This window comes from Carlito syrichta, unplaced genomic scaffold (genome assembly GCF_000164805.1).
Source record: "Carlito syrichta isolate Samal-C Ts95f unplaced genomic scaffold, Tarsius_syrichta-2.0.1 Scaffold308158, whole genome shotgun sequence".
Classification (NCBI taxonomy): Eukaryota; Metazoa; Chordata; class Mammalia; order Primates; family Tarsiidae; genus Carlito; species Carlito syrichta.
The window spans coordinates 686,824-709,656 of NW_007252254.1; the positions used below are offsets into that span (position 1 = coordinate 686,824).

At 44.0% G+C, this 22,833-nt stretch overlaps 1 protein-coding gene across 1 annotated transcript in view; it reads left to right on the plus strand.

The window, feature by feature from the left end:
• Positions 1–22,833, plus strand: part of NGEF (neuronal guanine nucleotide exchange factor) — a 117,606-nt gene that overhangs the window by 26,986 nt on the left and 67,787 nt on the right. Inside the window, exons 2-3 of the mRNA XM_008065114.2 lie at positions 7,349–7,687; positions 12,068–12,182. Of these exons, the coding sequence (XP_008063305.2) occupies positions 7,420–7,687; positions 12,068–12,182 (383 nt within the window). The 5' untranslated portion in view covers positions 7,349–7,419. The remainder of the gene's footprint in view (positions 1–7,348; positions 7,688–12,067; positions 12,183–22,833) is intronic.

Sequence of the window (22,833 nt, forward strand, 5' to 3'; positions counted from 1 at the left end):
GACCCCATAGACAAAGCCCGCTAGCGGTTCCAACCTTGCTTCAACCCCCACCTCTCCTGTCCCCTTTCTGGTCCTGCCCCTCCCCCTGCATTCCAGTTTCTGAATTTTCACTTAGGTCACCATCCGAGAGGGGCCTCCAGAATCTTAGGTCAGGCCCGCTGGGGGTGAGGGTGTCTGGTGTGTGACCCGGTGCCACGAGAAAGATGCAAAGAATCGCCCAGAAGTTAGATTACAAAATATAGTTTATGTATAAAGTAAGTTAGAGAGAGAGAAAGAGGAGATTCATCTCCCTAAGGCAGGGGAGGGGTCCAAAGTCAGAAAACATGGTGGTGGCATAGCTCCAAGAGCACACAGACACACCAGAGTCTAGCAAAGCAATGGGGGCTGGCTGCACGTGATTGAGTCCTTTTCATCCTTCCCTTTGATGGGGGAAGGTCATTAAGGTGATTGGGTGGTGGTCTGCTCTACGTCATCAAGAAGGGACAGGTAAGCACAAGTACTGACGTCAGGTGATGGACAGTAGGCAGACAGGTGGGTTAGTTACATGATTGCTGCCATGGTGATGGGGTCTGTGTCATGAAGGTCACGAAGGGCTGATTAGGTTTACTTGGGTCTTATGGGTGGAGAAAAAAGCTTGAAATGGAAAAGCTGATTAGTACAAAACAGGCTGGGGAGGAGGGATTGTAAAGCAACTATCAATAGCTACCTCTGAGAAATCGGCTCTGTCCTTGGCTAGTGATTAGAGGGTAAGTTAAGTAAACTGCTAGAAAAACATGAGATTGAGGCAATGTTAAAATGGTTGCTCATTGGGTATATTAAATCCATGTTATGTCTTTCTGTTTCATTCCCCTTCTTGCCCTGGTTTATGCTCAGAACACCAAAGTGCCCCAGTGAGTGGCCATCTCCAGGGCAGGGCAACAACTGTCTTTCTTGGTGACCAGCTTCTCTATCCTCTCTACAACCGTGAAGGGTCCCATTCGTGATTCACACACATGATGCGGGTCATGCTCAGACACACTGTCTTCTGGGCATGTTCCAGCTTCTTTCCTTTTAGGAGCTCTTCTGCCAAAGTAGAAATTTCACCTGTGCTTCCCCCCACTGTATAAAATCCTCCTGTCCAGCTTTCCCTACTTTGATCCAAGGAGAAAAAGAAAGCCTTTGTTGTTGATTGGCAGCCAAGGTAAACCGTACCTTTCACCTGGGAAGAGGCTAAGGTACCAATTCAGGGACCAGGAAGGAATGTGGGAATGATGCAGGTGACCTGGCAGGTGACAGCCAGGCCTGCATCTCTCCTAGGGGGCTGCTTGGGGACTTTCTGCCTCAACTAGTCCCATCTTCCCTTGGAGAGCACCCTCCCCTAAGACAGTACATTCAAGCCCTTCTTGTCTCAGTAAAGGTGCTGCCACTCTTTTGCCTTCTCTCAGGCCACACTTCCCAGTCACATGCTTCACCTGGACCCTAACATGCCTCACAGTCTCACAGGTGTCCTGTGTCCCCTCCCTGAAGAGACTGGTAATGTCTCAGTGTCGTCTGTTGGGCGGCTGCACACATGCTCCTGATCTGGGGCCATCCATGCTCCCTGCTGGCTGAAGCCAAAGCCAAGGTCCCAGCTCCAGGGACTGACCTCAAGTGAAGCTGCCCCAACCCAGACCCCTCAGAGTTTCAGCCTCCCCTCTGATCTGCTCTTCACTAGAAGCTTCCCTGCAAAGGACCCTCACACTGCACTCTGCCTTGTAGTTATTTTCTCCCTCCCCTGACCCCTGTGAGCTTCCAGAAGGTCAAGTCCTGTCTCATTGGGTTATTCCCAGAACCCAGAGGTATCTGCTTCAGAGCAAGCTCTCAGGTACCTCATGGGGATTTGCCAAAAGCTCTTAGCCCCTGGGGGGATGTTTCTTCCCCTTCCTCTTTTTGTCCACCTTCCCCCCATGCCCACCCTTTTATCCCCTTTTAAGAGGCAGGAAGGGACGGTGAGAAACCACACTGCTCCAGACCCCAATGCCCCTTCTCCTGATCCCTCTCCTCTCGCCTGTTCCAGCCCTTCCAGGCATCAGAACTCCTGTTCGCCTCTGACCTGCAGCAGGCAACTCCCTAGACCTGGCCAAAGCGAGGAGCCATGCCGGGCTCAGCTCCTGAACTTGTTGCAGGCACTGTGGTTCTGTTCCTCTAGGACCTTGCCTGAGGAAGGTCCCAGGACTGGCAGCATGAGCATTCTCTGAGAGCTGTCAGAAATGTCGTCTTGGTCCCCACCCAAGACCTTCTGAGTCAGAATCCACAGTTTTAACAAGAGCCCTGGCTGCTGTCTGCACTCGAAGGTCTGGCCTGGGAGCCTCCCCACACTCCCTGTGCCTTCCTGCCCTCACCCAGCAGCTGGCTTCGGTTGCTACGGTTGTCCCTGCAGCCAGCTGCCCCCTCCCACCTCCTTTTTCCAATGCGTCCTGACCTCCTAGGCCACTGATTCATGCAGGGACTCCTGGCCCTCAGTCCCACATTGAGAGGTTTAATAGTCACTGTCAGCTTCTGTGCCCAAAGCCCTAGAACTAGCACTGAGAGAGAACAGACCCAGCTCCTGCCCCTGACCGATCCAGGCCTGCCTTCAGCCAGTATTTACAACAGTATCTTTTGACCACATCATGCTGGTCTCAGATGAGACCCCAGCAAATGAGTCAGGCAGATGTGGTGTGACCCTCACCACACCATTCACCAGTTATGTGATCTTGGGCAAGCTACCAGAATTCTGGGAGATGTAGCTTCCTCATCTATAAAATGGGATAATTATCATATTGATAATATCAGGCAGAGGTTGTGAGGCTTAGCTAAGATTATTCATCTATTGTTGTAAACAACAGATGTGTACAGAGTGCTGTTGTGTGCCCAGCATCAGGGACAGCAGTGACCCAAACAGGCCAAGTCCTGTCCTTAAGGAGCTTGTTAATGAGAGAGTGTAGACAGACATTAAACAAAGATACGTGTCATATACCAGTCAGTGCTCAGTGAATGTTTGCTGAGTGGAGAATGAATGAATGCTATGCAAGTATGGCATGACTATCAGCCCTACCCCCATCTCCAATCACAAAGCTATCCCCAGGCCCCTCCACCCTGAAGTCACCTCTGGAGTAAACACAGGGCTTAAAGCTACCGAGAAATTAAGGGAAACATTTGAAGCTTGGACGGCTGGGGTTTTAGGGCACTGGGGACTTTTCCACAGTTAATGGATATAGATGAATTAAGGCAATTATAAAAATATTCCAGACTTAGAGCACATTTGCTTGAAATAGTCAATAATTGAGGCAGAATTAGAGTTATTTTTCAGGCCATTTTACAAGTTCTTCGTGTGTGTGTGTGTGTGTGTGTGTGTGTGTGTGTGTGTGTGTGTGTGTGTCTGAGAGAGAGGGAGAGAGTCTTAAAGATGGTAAGATTTTGGAATAAATTTTCTCAAATTTTCAGAGCCTTCTCATTTAAAGAAAATGGAGCCAGGCGCAGTGGCTCACGCCAGTAATCCCAGCACTTTGGGAGGCTGAAGCAGGAGGATTACTTGAGCCCAGGAGTTCGAGACCAAGCTTGGCAACATAGCAAAACCTCTTTTCTACCAAAAAATAAAAAAAATTAGCTAGGTGTGGTGGTGCGGGCCTGTAGTCCTGACTATTTGAGAGGCTGAGGTGGAAGGATTGCCTCAGCCCAGGAGGTCAAAGCTGCGGTGAGCTGTGATTATGTCACTGCACTCCTGCCTGGGTGACAAAGTGAGACCCCAACTCAAAAATAAAAAATAAAAATAAATAAAACGGGATAGTTGGAGAACAATCCCCCTGACATTGTCATACCATAGGCATCCCTCTGAGGTCTCTCTTAGCCTCTCTAGATCACAGAATTTGAGCGTTGGAGGGAGCCACCCAGAACACCCATCCACCCCCATGTTTCCTAGAGGGGAAATTGAGGTCCTGACTCGTTCAATGCTAAGTAGGTGATTACTGAAAGCTGGAAGTGGAGAAGAGAACCTAGGTCCCCTGACTCCTGGCCCAGTGCTCTTGGTGATGTATGGTGTGGGTGTCCCTGTGTCAGTGACATTGCACAGTACACACTAGTGATCAGCCCTGATATAGGCAACATCAGGCTGAGTCGCAAATGCAGCATAACAGGCTGAAGAAGCCAGACAACCTAATTCCCCCGAAGCTCCATCTACAGTCAGGAAAGGGCAAGCCACATCTAGTTTCTGGGGAAGGGAGGGGATGCTGGGAGAGGGGACAGGTGGGTGTCACTGGATCCTAAAATCTCTCTCTCTCTCTCTTTTTAACCAGGGTCTCACTCTGTTACACCCAAGCTGGAGTACAGTGGCATGATCACAACCACCACAGCCTCAACCTCCTGGGCTCAGGCAATTCTTTCACCTTAGAATCTTGAGTAGCAGGGACTACTCAGGCACACGCCACCATGACTGGTTAATTTTTAAATTTTTTTGTAGAGATCAAGTCTCATTATGTTGCTCAGGCTGGTCTCGAATTCCTGGGCTCAATTGATTCTCCTGCCTTGGCCTCCCAAAGTGCTGGAATTGCAGGCATGAGTCACCATACCTGGCCTGAATCCTAAATCTCAGTAGCCTTTCCAGCCTTCATCTGGACACCACCAGTGATAGGGACTTTGAGCCCCTCACTCCAGCAGCCGCTCCAGTCCTCAGTGGCTCTGGAACTCAAGGTCTCTGCATATATTGAGCAGAAATCTGCCCTTGGCCTGGTCTTCCCTCCCCCAGGCCCTCCACCCAGATGGGTGACAACAGAGTCCTGAGCCCTCTCTGCCAGTCCCTGCACTGAAGGGCTGGGATCCTGCACTCATCTGACTAGGACAGAAACCTCTCTCACTTTTTCATTCATTCTCTTGCTGGCTCAAGATCAATTTAGCATTTATTGTAAACTCATTCCCTCACTGACTCAGGCTGAACTTGTTGTGAGTGAAAATTGTCCCATCGCTGGAGCTGTGGATTCCTGGCTATGTGTATGATAAACAATCCTTCCAGTACTCCTGGGAAGGATGTGTCTTGATGGTTCAACATACGTAACCTCCCAGCCCCTGCACAATCCTCTCTGCCACTTGAAACAGCAGCATTACTCCCTGGCTAGATAGGACCTCACCGATCCCACAATACACACCCTGATTTCTTGGATCAGGAAACCGAGGCCAGGTTCAGAAGGGGCTGGCTTGCTGGGTCCCACAACTGAGGGCGGCAGGGAAGGTGCTCCCTAGGTCCCACGAGCTCAGGCTGCACTACTGTGCCCAGCCAGCCTGCACCAAGACAATCTCTGAATACCCTAATGCTCATTTCTGCTTGGCTGATCATTTATAAGTAAGATCACTGGCAGAATATTGAATATATCAGGCAATATTTCCCACCTGCAGGCAAGTGGGAAAAGAAGCAATAGCCCAGGGTGAAGTTTCCGCATCTGTGTCATAAGTTACTGGTTCTAGAAACTGTAGTGCTCTACAGTCCTCAAATCTCCCTACCCAGAAAGCCCTAATTCCTGCCTTAGATTAGAAAGACACTCTCTGCCTAAGACGGGGAAACCCACATTCCTCCTGATTGTTCTAACTGACCAGCTGCCTTGAGATTGGTGGTGTGGGGCTGGCTGGGTAGGGGCAGAAGAAGGGGTTTGGGAATTCATTCAGGGGGAACTCCAGAAGAGGGAGTATGGGTAAGAAGAGGGGTGCAGTGGGAAGAGAGGTGCCCTCAAGTCCGGCCCTCTCTTCTCTCCATTTTACAAAGGAGGACATAGAAAAAAAAGATGACTCTTAAACTTATTTGAGTCTCTGACCCCATCGAGAAGATGATTAAAAACTCCAGACTTGAAACCCAGAAAAATGGACATACTTACACACACACAGCTTTTGTAACCCCGAACCCTCCCTGGAGTCCATGGGAGCCTGGGTTCCAAGTCCTCGGATGGCTGGGGAACCACAAAGAATTCCTAGTTTGCCTTCTCCATCTAACACACCATCCCACTTGCTTAGATTTACTAAAAAGTCACACAGTCTCTCATCTTGAGTGACCCTCCCATGGAAGGAGGTTCGTGTTGGGAGGCAGGTGGGATTTGCCTAGACAGTCCTGGTTTGTTTCTCGTCTCCCCTTTTCCTATGAAAAGTGTCCTGGTTCAGACAATATGTTATATGGTCACCCAGAGTGAGGTAGCCATTCTGTGACTCCAGCCCATGGGAGAGTGGCCGTGTCATGTGGAGGGTTCTTATTATCCCACCAAGACTATACAGTATTCCATCAGAGAGGCCACTAATGTACCCACTACTGGAGTGACCCCCAAATAACTAGAATTTATTTATAAAAAGTTGTGTATTTATTCTTGCATATTTAAACTTCAGTCACCTTCAAAGTACTCTCTGCTTGATGTAATACACCTATTAAGATGCTTTTTCTACTACTCAAAACAGTTTTTGAACTCTTTAATTTGGATGCCTTTTAGTACTTCTGCCATTTTTTGCTTCACCTCTGCCATGTCAGCAAAACATTTCCCTTTGAGAACTTTTTTCATCTGGAGAAGTGAAAAAAAAAAGTCGCTCAGGACAAGATCAGGTGAATAGGGAGGATAAGGCATGGGGGTCATGCAATTTTTGGTCAAAAACTGCTGAACATTCATGTTCATGGTGTAGGCAGGTGCACTTGTAAATCCCAAACCAGGAAATGGGCAAATGCAATGGAAAGAATCTCCAAAAAAAAAACTAACTGAAGCCGAAGGCAGCCTCTCACAACACCAGCTGGAACACTGGTGCTGATTTACTTCCTAGAACACTCACCTAGTGGTGGAAGGTGATACTACAAGGGACAAGATAATTTCAGGGTTTTTTTGGGTCTTCCTTGTAGACTAGGCCACAAATTGATTACAAGGTCTGTCCTCACGGAGTTCAAGCCTGCTCACCTCTAAATTTACTTCGTGAGAGCTTGCACTGGCTGCCTGCCCCTTTCTCATCTTCCAAGGTTCTTTCTTTTCATATCTATACATTTCCAGTCCCTCTCATTCCTTTCCTGTAGTTTCCTCACTATTTTACTATTTTTTTTCCGTTAATTGTTTAGGAAATGTTTACTTGAAAGTACTTATACAAGCCACTTTAAACATTTCCTCCCAAAAGTGCATCCTGTGAATAATATAAACAAACCTCAATTACATAATGATACATGAATCCATCCAAATTGCAGTGATTAAGCTATGATTTTCATTGACAAAGACATGGATGCCAAGATGTGCAGAATATTTCAAATTTTACCAAATCTAAATTGCAGCAGAATTCTATACTCTTAATAGAGTATTTAGCCACAATGACTGTAACTAAAAATTGTTCTCTTTCTATTCTAAAGCACTCAAAACCAGTGAAGTTTGGTTTTGAACTCCCCAGTCAGTCTGTTGAAACACAGTCGGATCTCTTCCCATGGAGACCAAGGGATCTGAAGATCTGGAAAAATCTCGGAGGAAATCAGTGAGTGGTTCATGGAAAACTGATGATGAACCAACCAAGGTGAGACCTGAGTTGCTCTCAGAAAAAGAAGAGCCTCCCCACGCTGACCAGGAGACCCAAGACAAAGAACCTCATCATTACATCCCAGTTAAAAGAAATTCCATCTTCAATCGTGCTATGAGTCACAGAAGCAAAGCCAAGGTCATAGATACTCCTAAACAGAATGCCAGCCACCTCGCAGGTCAGTACCAGAGACAGCTGTCACAACTGTTCCTTTATATCCAGCTACAGTCATCAGTGCTGAAAGGTCCTCATTCAGTGAGAGAAGAGAATAAATGGCATTGAAAATTACCAAGGACAGGGCCAATAAAGCAGAGCATTGCGAAACCATTGTCTAAAGAATTCAAATCCCTCCCAATATGATGATGTGTATATACTTCTGGAGAAAGTGTTCACACAGATTATACAATCAGACTGGCTTCTCTTTAAAAAAGACTTCTTGTTCTAGAACTCAGCAAAACATCCTAAGTCATACATACATTCTGGGACAGAGACTTGGAACCATCCACATTGGGGGTCTTCTGGGAACACGAATTTCCACAGTGGTTAGGTTCTATCCTGTTTTCTCACTGGCTTCATGATGGCCAGAGTTTCTGCTGTCCTGAAAATAAATGAGATTAAAGCCTTGGGAGTACCTTTGCAGCAAGACACCTTAATCTGTTAGACCAGTTCCTAGTACATTTTATCTGTTCAAAATATATTTGTTGAGCAGAATAAAGTTCAGAAACGTTTACAAATGGGGGTGTTGGTGCTACAGACCCCTTTCCTTGTCACTTGCCCACATGACCGCTGGACAGCATGCTGCGGTTGCAGAGTATGTGACACCTTCTTAGCACCAGGGGCACAGCAGCCACCACCAGACAGCCCTACTCTGAGTGTGCTGGGGGTGTGGCAACCCCTGTTTTAGATCCAGGGACTTCATTAATTCATTCAAAAGTACTCATTAAGCCCCATATCAGGTGGCTTTCTGCCTCAAGTTAAACTCCTCTCAAAATATAGAGATGTAAAATAATAATATTTATTATTTGTCATGATTGTGGGGGTCGGTTGGGTGGCTCCTATCTCTGGGCCAGTTAGTCTGGCCTCTGTAGCCAGGTGGTAGCTCATCTGGGGTTGGAAGGTAGAGGATATCCTTTCCCAACTCTCTAATGGTATGTGAGCTAGACACCTCAGCTGGACTGCCTGGTTCTACTCCACGTCGTCCCTTATTCTTCAGCAACTTGACTCACTTAGTCACATGACAGCTGGATCCCGAGAGAACAAGAGTAGAAGTTGCTGGCCCTCTCGAGGCCTAGACTCAGACCTTGCATAGTCACTGGTACCTCATTCTGTTGATCAGAGTAGCCCATGGGGCCAGCCTATATAAAAGGGGGTAGAAAAGCTGACTCTACCCTTCTACAGTGGTAGGATTTGTGGGTGTTGTCATCTACCACAAACACTAACAAACTCATGTACCGTGTGCCAAGTTAAGCAAGACAAATATGATGGTCAAAATACTACAGTCATGGAAGCTGGGAGATTGATACGTTACATCACTTTCTGAGTTTTTCTGTATGTTAGAAGAACCCCATAAATTAAAAGTTAAAAACATACCTTCACACACAAAGGAAGCTGGAGCCTCAGCCCTTAAGGAACCCACAGTATTGTGATGATGTTATTTTACTGCCAGCCATGTGTCAAAGTTTACAAGAGAGGTAAAGGCAAAGAACTAGACCCTTCTGATGGAGTTGGGAAAAACTTCCCCAAGATGATATTTTAGAAGAGTCTTGAAGGATGTGTAAGGACATGGCCAGAGAGAGAACGGGCGCACTTGCAGGTACACAGTGGCTGTACTAGACAGGCATTTCAAGGAAATTCTTACCACACCCATTTCACAGATTAAAAAAACACAATCAGCCGGGCTCAGTGGCTCAGGCTGTAATCCCGCGCTTTGGGAGGCTGAGGTGAGTGGATTGCCTGAGCCCGCGGGTTCGAGACCTGCCTGGGTAACTTGGCGAGACCTCATCTCTATAATAAATCAAAAAATTAGCCAGGCATGGTAGCGCACGCCTGTAGTTTCAGCTACTTGAACGGATCGCCGGAGCCCAGCAGGTCAAGGCTGCGGTGGCCGGGAGCATGCCACCGCATTCCAGTTTGGGTGACAGAGTAAGACTCCAACTCAAAAAAAAACCCCAAAAACAAAAAACAACAAAAAAACCACAATGTCTGAGGCCCAGATAAATTAAACCCCTTCCCAAAAATCACACAGCCAGTGCATGGTACAGCATGAACTGGAATTCAGGTCCTTCTAGCTCCAAAGCCTGTAAAGAGAGAAAAGGGGGTTAGAGCACTATTGTTCAATAGAAATACACTGCAAGCCACATGTGTCATTTACATTTTTCTAGTGGCCACATTTTAAAAGTACCAAAAAATGGGTGAAATTAATTTTAACAATGCATTTTATTTTACCCAACAGATGCAAATATATCATTTTATCCTGTAACTAATGATCAATATAAAATGTATCAGTGAGATAGTTTACATGCTTTTTTTTTGCACCAAGTCTCTGAAATCTGTTGAGTATTTTGTGCTTGCAGCCCCTCTCAATTCGCATGCCAAATTTTCATTGGAAATACTTGATCTGGATTTAGATCCCATAAAATGTACAGTCAGAAAAGTAGATTTACATACCCAAATTGTTCCAAATATCCTTAAAAGTTTTCCAACAACGGAATCAAATGTGAGTTTTTGCTTTTACATTTAAATTAAATGTTAAATAAAATGGAAAATTCACTTCCTTGATCACACCAGCCACAAGTTTCAAGTGCATGACAGCCATGTGTGACTAGCAGCCACCCTATCGGACAGGGCAGGATTAAGGCATTGCAAGCAGACAGAATAGCAGACACAGCTGCCAGGTTGGGAGTTAGGAGTCTTTCTGGAGTGAGAGAAAAGGTGCATGTGGATCTGTGTCTGGTTGTGTCTGGGATGAGGCTGGCCAAGGGAAATAGAGTTGGTGAGGAAAGACCCTTGAGTCTGTGGCCTCCCCAAGCCAAGCCAAGGATGCTGACACCAGTGTAGACAGAACAGGGGTCACTTCACTTCCTGCCACCCCCAAAGGTGCCTTTATGTCCAGCCAAAATGTTTTCATCAGACTCGAAGTTTTATTTCTGGCTGGGCGTGGTGGCTCACACCTATGATCCCAGCACTTTGGGAGGCCAAGGCAGGAAGATTGCTTCAGCCCAGGAGTTTGAGATCAGCCTGGGCAACATATCAAGACCTCCTCTCTACAAAAAAATCAAAAAATCAGTCGGGTGTGGGGGCACACACCTATAATCCCAGCTACTTGGAAGGCTGAGATGGAAGGATCGCCTGAGCCCAGGAGGTCAAGATACAACGAGTCGTGACTGTGCCACTGCACTCCAGCCTGGGTGACAGAGTGAGACCCCGACTCAAAAAATGAAAAATAAAAATAAACAAAAAATAAAATGACTCCCTCATTTTACCTCCCTCCTCAGACTGCTCAGTGCTTCCTGATCCAAGGTCCAAGGAGAAATATTCTGCTCGACCTCACTGATGAGAAAGAGCATGGGGCAGAGAGGCAGGGGGAGGAAAGGAGAGGACAGACGGGTCGCCTGGTCATCAGGCTTCTCTGATCCACTCCCTAACAATCCAAGAAGCTCATGCTCTGGGGACATGACATGAGGTTTGGGTCTAGCAGGTGTGGGACATTCTCCGTCATCTGCTAAATGGGTACCCTTTCAAAATCACACCAGAGCATTGACTCACAATCCCATCCATCGGTGAGCTAGGAGAAGGTAACTTGATTTATTATTTGATATTGATTTGGACTCAGATATTATAAAGTTAAATGTTAAAATATTGACAGGTTGCAAATTATTTAATTAATTATTATTTATTATTTATTATTATTTATTAATCATGCTCCTATTACTGGATCCTTGTGTATTAATGACTATGGCTTTATATTCCTCTAAGGCATTAGCCAAGTTTGTATCTAAGTTAGCAATCTTATTTTCTTTCTTTCTTTTTTTTTTAAATCATGGTTTGCCACACCCTTGAACTTCTGGGCTCAAACAATCCTCCCACCTCAGCCTCCCAAGTAGCTGAGACTGCAGGAGTCCATTTTTTATTTTTTGTAGAGACAGGGCTCTTGCTATGTTGCCTAGGCTGGTCTCCAACTCCTGGGCTCAAGCAATCCTCCTGCCTCAGCTTCCCAAAGTGCTGGGATTACAGGCGTGAGCCACCATATCCAGCCTACAATCTTATTTTCAATATTCTTCTTTCCACTTAGTATATATGAAAGTATGTATGTGTATGTGTATGTGTATATCAAGTTGCTTGTATCATGATTATAGTTTTCATAGGGATGGCATCCCAGGTCCCATTATAGCACAAGGTATGGCAAATCACCTTCAGGAGTAAGAAGAGGAACACCCCTCCCTACTTTACTTCCTTCCATCCCAGGACATCAGTTGCTGCAGCCCTAGTCTCACATAGAAGTGCCTGAAAAGGGGGAGATGGATATTTTCTAACTTGCTCCATTTCTTGAATGCCACAGATTCACAGGAAAATGGAAAATCTAGAAATGAGCCCCTGACCTTGAATTGCCCCCAGAGCAGAATGCCTCCCCAGAGAGCGCCAATGCAGACAGGCCCAGGAGCCCAGAGAACGAGGTAAGAGACAGCAAATCACAAGGAAGGGCTGGTTCGTGAAAAGATGTAGCAGGGGTCATTACTGCAAAGACTTGACAAGGCTAAAGGGTGTCATGTTAAAAAAAAAAAAAAAAAAGTAACTTTCTTTTGCTCATGTTAAAAAAAAAAAAACTGCCACACAATTTCCTTTTTTTAAAAAAACCTATTATCATTCTTCTGTCACAAAACTAGGAAATTTTAGTTATTATATGCATTGAGAAGTAGAAAAGTCACTGTACCACCACCACCAAGAGGGGTTTTAATATATTGTAAATGCATTTCAAGTCTTTTTTCTAGATGCTTAATGCATACTTTCTCTTCATAAAATGAGATCTTACTATAAAATATTCTGTATTATGAGTGGATTCTGATTTATTAATCATGCTCCTATTACTGGATGTTTGTGTATTGCATCAGTTATACTGAATTCAGCTGCTTATAACAAAAAAATAAATAAATAGCACAGCTTACCAAGACAGAGATCTATTTGGCTCTTGTGTGAAAGAAGTCTGGTGGGTTATGACCACAGCTCCTTCATGGCTGCAGGGATCCAGGCTCCTTCTAGTTTTCTATTCTTCCATCTGTCAAGATGACTGCTACAGCCCCAGCCATCACAACCACAACTGAGGTGGAGGGAAGGAAAAAGGCCAGGGGGGAAGGGTGCACACCAGCCAAGTCTGCCCTTCACTTAAGCCCATTCAACCATTGCTGCTTATATCCCATTGGCCAAAACTGGGTCACATGGCCACCTCCACCTACAAGGGAAGTTGGGAAATATATGTCATTTTAAAGCCAGATCTGTTTCTGCCCCCAATAAATAGGTCTGATCACTAAGGAAGAAGGGGAGAATGGATTGAGGGGAGGCAACAGCAATCTCTGACACGAGGCAGTTTCAAACATCTGCTGTTTTGTAAACCACACTATGATAAACATTATTGTGCCAAAATCCTAATGCACAACCCTTGTTATTTCATTAAGTGAAATGCCTAGAAGCCTTACAATCTCAACAAATCCCTGAATGGTTACAACGAAATAGTGTCCCCAGGTCTGCATTGGAGAAGTGTGGTCAAAGCAACCTACCCAGAATCCCAGAATGAGGTAGGGGAAACATTGTGCTTCCTGAGGCTGCTTTGCCCATTGGGCTTTGATATCTCTCTTTCTCTCTCTCTCTCTCTCTCTCTCTCTCTCTCTCTCTCTCTCTCTCTCTCTCTCTCACAGACACACACACACACACACACACACACACACACACACACCTGGCTTAAGCCCCAAGAGCCAAGAACAAGAGACAGTGAAGCCACATCAGTACAACTTTCCCCCTGTAGGGGATATCAGCAAGAATGATTAGTCTATAATTGACAATCAGGACACAACACTGGAGCAAGAGTCCCAAAGACGCCTAGAATGGACCCTGGGAGTGAGGAGAGGGGAACTCAGGACAGTAGCTACTTGCCAATTGGTACCCAAATATTTCCATATTTTAACAATCAACAAAATGGGGCGTGAGGAGGCTGGCTGCCAGGGTTCTATGGAGGTAAATGCCAGGGTACTGTGAGTTTTCTCCTCTTCTCCTGGGGTCCTTTCCCTTCATCTTAAGCCAAATGAAGGGGGCCTCAAGAGATCCATTTGGGAATCTATGAAATCTGGTGGCATAGGAATAGGAACCTGACTCACACCTGGAGACATGTAGAGTTGAGAGGACTGACCAGCCTGCAAGAGGAGGCAGGGCGAGGCTGAGCAGGGAGCAGGGGACATTGACACCAAAGGACAGCAGAACTGCATGATTTCTGTGTGGACCCCAAGGAAGGGAGCCAGTTATGAACTGGTTTGAAAAGGACACCCCCCAAGAGTGCTTCCTGCTAAGAGAGGGGCTGGGAGCCCTTGGCCTAAAGTGACCTGTTTGAGAACTTTGAGCACACCAGAGGATTGCAGTTGGAGACCCCCAGTAAGGCATGTCTGAGAAGTCCCCGCAGAGGCCCTGCTTTGAAGGCTTAAACAGCAACTAAAGGGATGGGAAGAAGATGGAGCAAGAGGTAGAAGCTTCTGGCTGTGGCAGGTCTGGACGAGGAGAAGGGAGGAGCTGGCAGTTTGGCAATCGCTTTGGGCTGCACTCTTTAATACCTAGCAAAAGAGACTATTTGCTTATGACCTACAAGTGGCCAGAAGAGCTTAGCAGGTGGTCTGCCTGAGATTCACAGAAGGCAGGCCGTGCCAACCTATAGAGCCAGCTGACAGGGGAGTCGGGAGGAAGAACTGAGCCCCTTCCTGTTTGCACTCCCCCAAGTCCAGCTTGTCCATGAAACTGTGCTTCCTTTTGTCTTGTGGCTAAGTGAGGACAGAAGATTTGGTGAGCATGTCTACGTTAATCACAAGTGGCTCAAAAGCAGGGACTAATAACTCCACTTACCATTTGTCTCTGCTACATTTTCTGAGCTGAATTTCTGTGGTAATAGAAGTCATAATGTACCTGCTATGGGGACATTTTCTAGACAAAAGCCTCCCAGAGGGCTGTTGGGTTCTAAGAGCTTTGAGTTACTGCTTTTAAAAGTAAAGTCCAAGATACGAGTTTTTCCAGGTCAATGTAATATTGACAGTCAGTGAGCCACTCTACAAGTGCTTGTTGGATGTGAGACATCTGGGGTTTTTGCACACTCTCTTTCTGTTTGTCTTGCTCACTCCCGGTTTCACTGGCTCCATTGTGTTCAGAGGGTCAGACCTGTTATCTGCATACGGAATCCCTGCTCTCACCCACATCTCTGCGTCCCTGTCTTCTTGTGCTGGTCCTTGACCCAGTGCCGTGGTTGATTTTGAGCATCTCTTGTTCAGTTTCCACAGTTACTTTCCCAATGCCTTAACTATCCACTCCTTTGAAGTCTCTTCCGCTCTAAGTCAGGAAAATAATTCTCTGTCTCAGTGCTTGATTTGTGCACATAAAAGTAGGTTTCATGATCTAAATTTAGCAGGAAAAAAATACCAACAACAACAACACTGAAAATTCTACATGGCACAAAACTGGTAACAATTGAAGAGAGACTAGAGTGTTCATCTCACACAAAGTGCCAGATATTTTTTCTCCCTGTTTTTGTTGTTGTTGTTATTGTCACTATAGTTAGTGTTTTCATAAAGGCAATTTTAACAGTAATTTATTGAAGGCCACTTACATGACAATAAAATGTACAGAACATGGGTCTGCAGTTTAGTGAATTTTTATCATCACTTGATCATCAACCAGACCAAGATACAGAGCATTCCTCCAGTCTCTTTTTCAAGTTAATACCCAACCCTCAAACATAACTGTCATCTCACTTCTATCACCATTGGATTTGTTTTACTGGTTCTTGAACTTCACACAAATGGGATCACACAGTGATCTATGGCAGTGGTCCTCAACCTTTTTGGCATCAGGGACTGGTTTTGTGGAAGACTATTTTTCCACAGACGGCGGAGGGGATGGTTTTGGGATGATTCAAGAGTTTTACTTTTATTGTGCAGATCAGCGGCAGCATTAGATTCTCATGAGAAGCACACAACCTAGATTTGTTGCATGCGCAATTCACAATAGGGTTCATTCTCCTATGAGAATCTCATGCTGCTGCTGATCTGACAGTAAGCAGAACTCAGGCAGTAATGCAAGCAAAGAGGCTGTAAATACAGATGAAGCTTTGCTCACTCACCGGCTCACCTCCTGCTGTGCAGCCTGATTCTTAACAGGCCATGACCCAGGACTGATCAATGACCCCAGGGATTGGGGACCTCTGCTCTATGATGTCTGACTTATTTGGCCCAACATGGTATTTTTGAGATTCATCAATGTATGTGTATCAGATTGTTCTAATGTATTGTTGAGAAGTATACCACAATGTGCTTACCCAGTCATCTGTTGGTGGATATTTGGGTTGTTTACAGTTTTCAACAATTATGAGTAAAGTTACATTCTTAGGTCTTTTTGTGGATGTATGCAGTCATTTATCTAGGGTGGATACCTAAGAGTGGACTTGCTGGGTGTTAAAATAGGTGTATACTTAACTTTATCAAGAACAACCAAGTAATTTCTCAAAATGGTTGTACTCTTTTACAGTCCCATCGGCCATCAGCAAGGTATCAAAGTTCCAGTTGCTCCAGATCTTTATCAACACTTGGAATTGTTAGTCTTTGTAATTGTATGTGTTCTAATGTATTGTGGTTTCCATTTGCATTTCCTTGATGGCTAACAATGTTGAGCACCTTATCATATGTTTATTGCCCACTCGTGTATTTTGTTTTGTGTAGTACCTGTTCAAGTTGCTTGACCATTTTTATTTCTTATTTTTATCTTTAATTTGTAGGAGTTCTTTGTTTATCTTGAATATAAGTCCTTGGTCAGTTTTGTGTATTGCAAATATTCTCTACCAGTCTATGACCTTCTTACCTTTTATGTTTCCTATCTTTTAATGATTTTTAGTTTTTAATTTTGTTAAGACTAATTTAGCACTTTATAAAAAATTATTTGCCTTTTCTATCCTAAGAAGTTTTTTACTACTTCAAAGGCATAAAGATATTCTGTGTGTTTTATTATAGAAATTTTATATGTTTAGCTTTTCACATTTAGATCTATGGTCCATATGGATCTACAATTGTTCTAGCACCAATTATTAAAAGGTCTTCTGTTCCCCCTGTGAATTGCCTTTGTGTGTGTGTGTGTGTGTGTGTGTGTGTGTGTGTGTGTGTGTGTGTGTGTTTAATCCAGTGACTGCAGACATGTGGAGCCATTACTGGAATTTTATTCTGTTTCATTGATTTAATTGTCAACCCTTATGCCAACACCACAGTGGCATAAATACTGTTGCTTTATGCTAACTCTTAAAATCTGGTAGTGTAAGCCCTCCTACTTTGTTCTTTTTAAAGATCGTCTTGGCTATTTTAAATCTTTTGCTTTTCCACATAAAGTTTGGAATCAATTTGTCAATTTCTACCAAAATAAAAAACGTCTGCTGGAATTTCAGTTGAAATTGCATTTTCTCTATAGATAAATTTGGGGATTGGTGCATATACTAATTAGCTTGATGCAGCCATTCCATAATTATACGTATTTCAATATAGTATGCTTATGTGATAAATATATATATAATTTTCATTTGTCAATTTTTGTAAAAATTGAAAGAATCATTGAATCTGAATATTGGCAACTTAAATTGTTCAAACTATGAACATGTCCTAATTTTCCATTTATTTAGATATTCTTTAAATTAAATCAGCAGATATATGTAGCTTTTAGTATAAAGGTTTTACATGTATTTTAATTAAAAATTTTCCTAGATATTTCATGCTTTTTGATCCTATTTTAAATGCTAGTGTTTTGTAATTTTATTTTTCAATTTTTTGGGTTGTATTCATTTTTGCATGTTCACCAAATATCCTGCAATCTTAATAAATTCCCTTATCAATTCTAATAGTGTGTTTGTATTTGGATTTTCTATGCATACAGTCTACCATCTGTGACTAAAGATAGCATTATTTCTTTCTTTCCAGTCTTCATGGCTCCTATTTGCTTTTCTTGCCTTATTGCACTGGTGAGGACTTCATTACAATGGTGAATAGAGGTGGTGAAAGTGACATCCTTGTCTTATTCCATGGTCATGGCTGCTTTGGTTGCAAGGATCAGGAGCCTACTCAAATTTGTTCACATAAGAGAGGGATATGGTAAAGATGCTGGATTCTCAAAGCATCCAAGTATAAGAGATGAACTTATCTTCATAGGAAGGGAAAAGCCATCCAGAACCAGAGCTATTTTATTCTTTTCTCAGGGGCTGTGGGACCCACTCCCCACCTGCTTCTCTCTGTGGACTGTTCTGTTGTCCTGCTCCTCTGCCTTTTGGCTTGTATGTGACCATAACAGCAGCCACAACCACAGTGACCTTTCAGTTTGGCTCTGCAGAAACAGTGGGGACTCCCTTTAGTGTCTCTTAGAGAAAAAAAAAATTCTAAGAAAATGAATCTGGTTTGCCATTCTTGAGCCAGATTGTTTATCTCTAGATCAATCATCTAAAAGACCAGAGGCAAAATTAAAGGGGCCATTCCCACTTCATCACTGGGAGCTGTGTTTGGAAGAAGTTTTAGGTATGTGAAGGAGAGCAAGGTAATCTCAAACATATCAAGTATAATTGGAGTCTGGGTTTCACACACATGAGAATGCCAAAGAGGACTTGGGTGAGACAAGAAGCAGAGAACGTAGGTACTAGAGGCAGCAGGTTAAGGAAATGGGGTCTTCAGAAGCCCAGAATGGGCCCAAGAACCAGTCCTTCAATTTTTAAGCTTTGGTGGTGCTGATGTGGTGTATATGAGGTTCTTAGAGGTTCTAGAATTGTCCACAGCTTACCCAAGGTTGTTCTGCAAGTCCTCTTCTGTCAACAACCAGCAGTGGGCATCACAGTGCTGCTGGGTGGTGTGGCAGAGGGAAGTACAATTACTGTAGAAAGATGTTCTAGAAAGAGGGGTACAAGAAGGGAACTTATATTTGAGCATCTTTATATGTACTATCTCAATAAATTCTCTTATTATTATCCCCATTTCACTGCGCAGAAAATTATGACTCAGCAAGATTTAGTACTCAAGTTAAGGTTGCACAGCTAGTGAGACAGCCAGATCATGAACCCAGAGGATCTGACGCCACACCCCCATGGTCTCCCACTCCCTCGGCTGCCCAAATAGGTATGCCCAGGGGAATCATGGCTATGAGAAGGAGGTGTTCCTGTTAATCTGCCTACAGTGGGAAAAGCCAGAGGCACAGGGGTCCCCACGCCCCCAGTGCATAGCCAAATTGGTCCTTGGAGCTCCTCTCAAGCCAAGGGGTTATGGTGAGTATTTGTGTAGGTGAAATGCCATGAATCAGGGTTCGAATCCCAGAAACCATTTCATACCACAAAAGTTCCAAATTGATACATATATATGTGAAAAAAAAACTTTAATGTGTGCTTTTATCATTGATATTTCATATATAAAATTAAGCTACATCATAACATTTCACATGGGGCAATTTTTCTGCATAAACTAGGCAAGCATCAGTCTTCTTAAGACAATAGTCCACTGACCTTCTGCCTGACCTTCACTGGTTCCTGAAAATGTCATTGCTCCAAGAATGGTCAACCTGCATTAAGCATTGAAGTCACCCCCAGGGTTGAAACTCTGCAGGGGGCAGCCAGGGGCAGCTGCACCAAGTGTTAACTACTCTGCTCTAGCTGGTTGGTGCCATAACTTCCTGGGTATTAAATACCATGACTATTGGACCAGTCACGGTGGCTCATACCTGTAATCCCAGCACTTTGGAAAGCCAGTGTGGGAGGATGATTTAAGCTCAGGAGTTTGAGACTAGCCTGGGCAACATGACAAGACCTTGTCTCTACAAAAAATTAAAAAATTAGCCAGGCATGGTGGCGTGTGCCTGTAGTCCCAGCTACTTGGGAGGCCGAGGTGGAAGGATCACCAGAGCCCAGGAGGTCGAGGCTGCAGTGAGCCATGATCACGCCACTGCAATCCAGCCTGAGCAACAGAGTGAAACTCTGACTCAAAACAACAAACAAACCAACAAACAAATAATATAATGACTATTATCCCCAGATTCATCTAAAAAATGGTTATTGCCATGGAGTTCCACATGGCCACAGAAAGTTCATGGCATAGTGAGACTTTGAGTGCTGATGCTGAGCAAAACCAGTCTCCATACTGGAAACTCCATGGAAAAGTACAAGTTTCATGAACCAGAAGCCTTGAGTGCCGGTCAGATGCTCATCAATGCTAATTTGGGTTGTTACAGTAGGAGAGTCTGTAAACACAAGGGACAAAAACTGAGTCACTGTAAGTTGAGGGCTGTCTCTTTTTTTCATGGAAGCTTTCTTGGATTTCATCATTAGTCATTTGGGGCTGGAGAAATACCGCCTGATGCTAATCAAACCTCTAGATCTAATGACCAATTGACAAGAAACACAGGAGAGAAAGGAACTGGCTAAACAATACCAGAGGCAATCAGCAAAATCCAAACAAGATGAATGCCCCCAAACTGCAAGGAGAAATACAATAAAGAGAGGAAGCAATTTTAAAAGACCAGAGAACTATCAACTGATTGTAGTGCATAGACCTTATCTGAATCCTTTTTCAGACACTCTGTGGGTGGGGGTGGAGTTTAAAAGACAACTGGGAGAGTTTGAACGCTGATCCAATATTTGATGAGGTTGAGAAAATATCGTTAATTTCTTTAGGCATACTAATGGTATTGTAGTTTGTTTTTTTTTTAACTATATATAACTCTTCATAGCTTTTAGAGCTACATCCTGAAATATTTTGGATGAAATGATATGATGCCTGGCATTTGCTTCAAAACAATCCAGGCCCAGGAAGTTGTGGGTGGAAGAAGAGATAGAAGATTGGCCTAAGATGAGAACTGTGAAAGCTGGGTGATGAGTTTCTGGGGCATTCATTATACTTTTATGTTCACTTCAGTATATGTTTAAAATTTTCCATAATAAAAACTTTAATTTTTATTATGTTTAATTTTTTAAAGCTTTTTTTTTTTGAGTCAGAGTCTCACTCTGTTGCCCAGGCTGGAGTGCAGCAGCACACTCACGGCCACTGCAGCCTCAACCTGCTGGGCTCAGGCTATCCTTCTCCCTCAACTTTCCAAGTAGCTGGAACTACAGGTGTGCACCACCATGCTGACTAATTTTTTGATTTATTGTAGAGACAAGACCTTTCCATGTTGCTCAGGCTGGTCTTGAACCTCTGGTCTCAGGCAATACTCTCACCTCTGCATCCCAAAGTGCTGGGATTACTGGTGTGAGCCACTGCACTCAGCCTAATTTTTTAAACCTTGTTTAAAAAAAAAAAAGACAAGAGCTTAAGTATAGAGAAACTTCAGACCCTTGGTTCTTGTCTCCTTTTCTGGGATGTTGGCAGAATCACCAGCTGTTACCATTGAGCATGGTGGCCCAGGCGACATTAACTATATGCTCATCCAAGGTCAGACTATGCCAAGCTTTGTGCCCTCCCAATCCCTTAGTATATGTCTAAGGCACACCAGAGGCACTTAATATTTGCAAATGATTGGCAAATAAATAAATGAATGTATGTATGCTGACTCCTTGGCCGAGGCTGCCACCCAGTAGCTCGACCACTGACCTGAAGACACAACTGTGCATACTGCTCCAGAAGTGGCCCTGGACAGTGCAGATCAGGCCAGGTCACAATGTCCCTAGGATAGGTGAATGCTCTGTGCCACGCAGGCAAGAATACAGCATCTCTACCTCATAAGGGGTTGCCTGCTGGGCTGCCTTGTGGAAATAGCCCATTTTCCCACCTCCTCTAGTAGGAGACCAAATGCCCTCAGCAATAAAAATACAAATGGAGCGTTGTAAATTAATTTTCTCTCTGACATCCCTCCCCTTGGGTGCTAGCTGAGGTCCTGTCACTACCCACTCAGTTCCGCAGAGTACACAAAGGCATTCAAAGGTTCTCAGGCCACTTGGACATGGAGATTGAAGAGCGATTTGGATCCTCTATCTCTGAAATTGTTTCTATTTTTACACCGTCTCAGAACAAATATAACTGTGACTTATGTTTCACAGTTTATGCAGCTAATTCCATATACTTTTGACAGTTCTATCTTATTTTTGGCAATTCTAAATGTTTTCCCTTTGGGAAGTTGAAGGGGTGCATCCCACAACTCCCCATTGACCTTGGCGACTGAGCCGTGGGACAGGTGGCCTCGGCTGTGTCACTGGAGGTGGACACAGCCCCAGCCCTCCCTCCCATGCTGGGCAGAGGCCCATGCCCAGAGGTGACCAGACAGAGGCACAGGAACTTGCAAGAAACTGGGATCTTACAGGGTCAAATGGACAGTTTCTGGGACTTGCTAACTCTTTTAATATTTAAAATAACAACACAACAACAATAGGATTTGGGGACCTGGGTTTGAAGCATGGGTTTTCTCTACTTGTAATTACCTCTTTAGTGTTTTCAATTCCTCCTGTTGTCTTATTTTTTTCTCTCTCACTTATTAAGCTGCTTATTTAGGTTTATTTGACCTTATTTTGGTTATTGTGTCTTATTTTACTCATTCTTTTAATTTTCAAGCTTCCTTACTTTGCCCTTTTACCTTCCTTCTTAATTTTCTTTCTATTTTAATCACCTTTTAAATATTCTCCTTTTGTATTTTAGCTTTATAATAATTACCTCTATTAAAATTCAGTGCTTCTGGCTTTAATCCTTAATGCCAAATCTTTTCCCCCTTAATTCTGTTTTTATCTTATTATTTAAATTTGTAAGCTTCTGGAGGGTTTTTGGATTTAACTTATTGTTTTATTTCCTATTTCTTCTAAAACGTAATCCTTCATATGCCCTTTTATTTTATGCATTTGACTGTTTATAACCATAACTTTTTAGTAACCTAATTTTGATTGTTAAACTACTGTTTTATTGGTTCTATTAATCCTTCATGGATACTTTTTTTTTTTTTTGAGTCGAACTCTCACTCTTGTCCAGGCTAGAGTGCAGTGCAGTGGCGTGCTCACGGCTACCACAGCCTCTACCTGCTGGGCTCAGGCAATCCTTCTGCCTCAGCTTTCCAAATAGCTGGAACTACAGTTATGTACCATCACACCTAGTT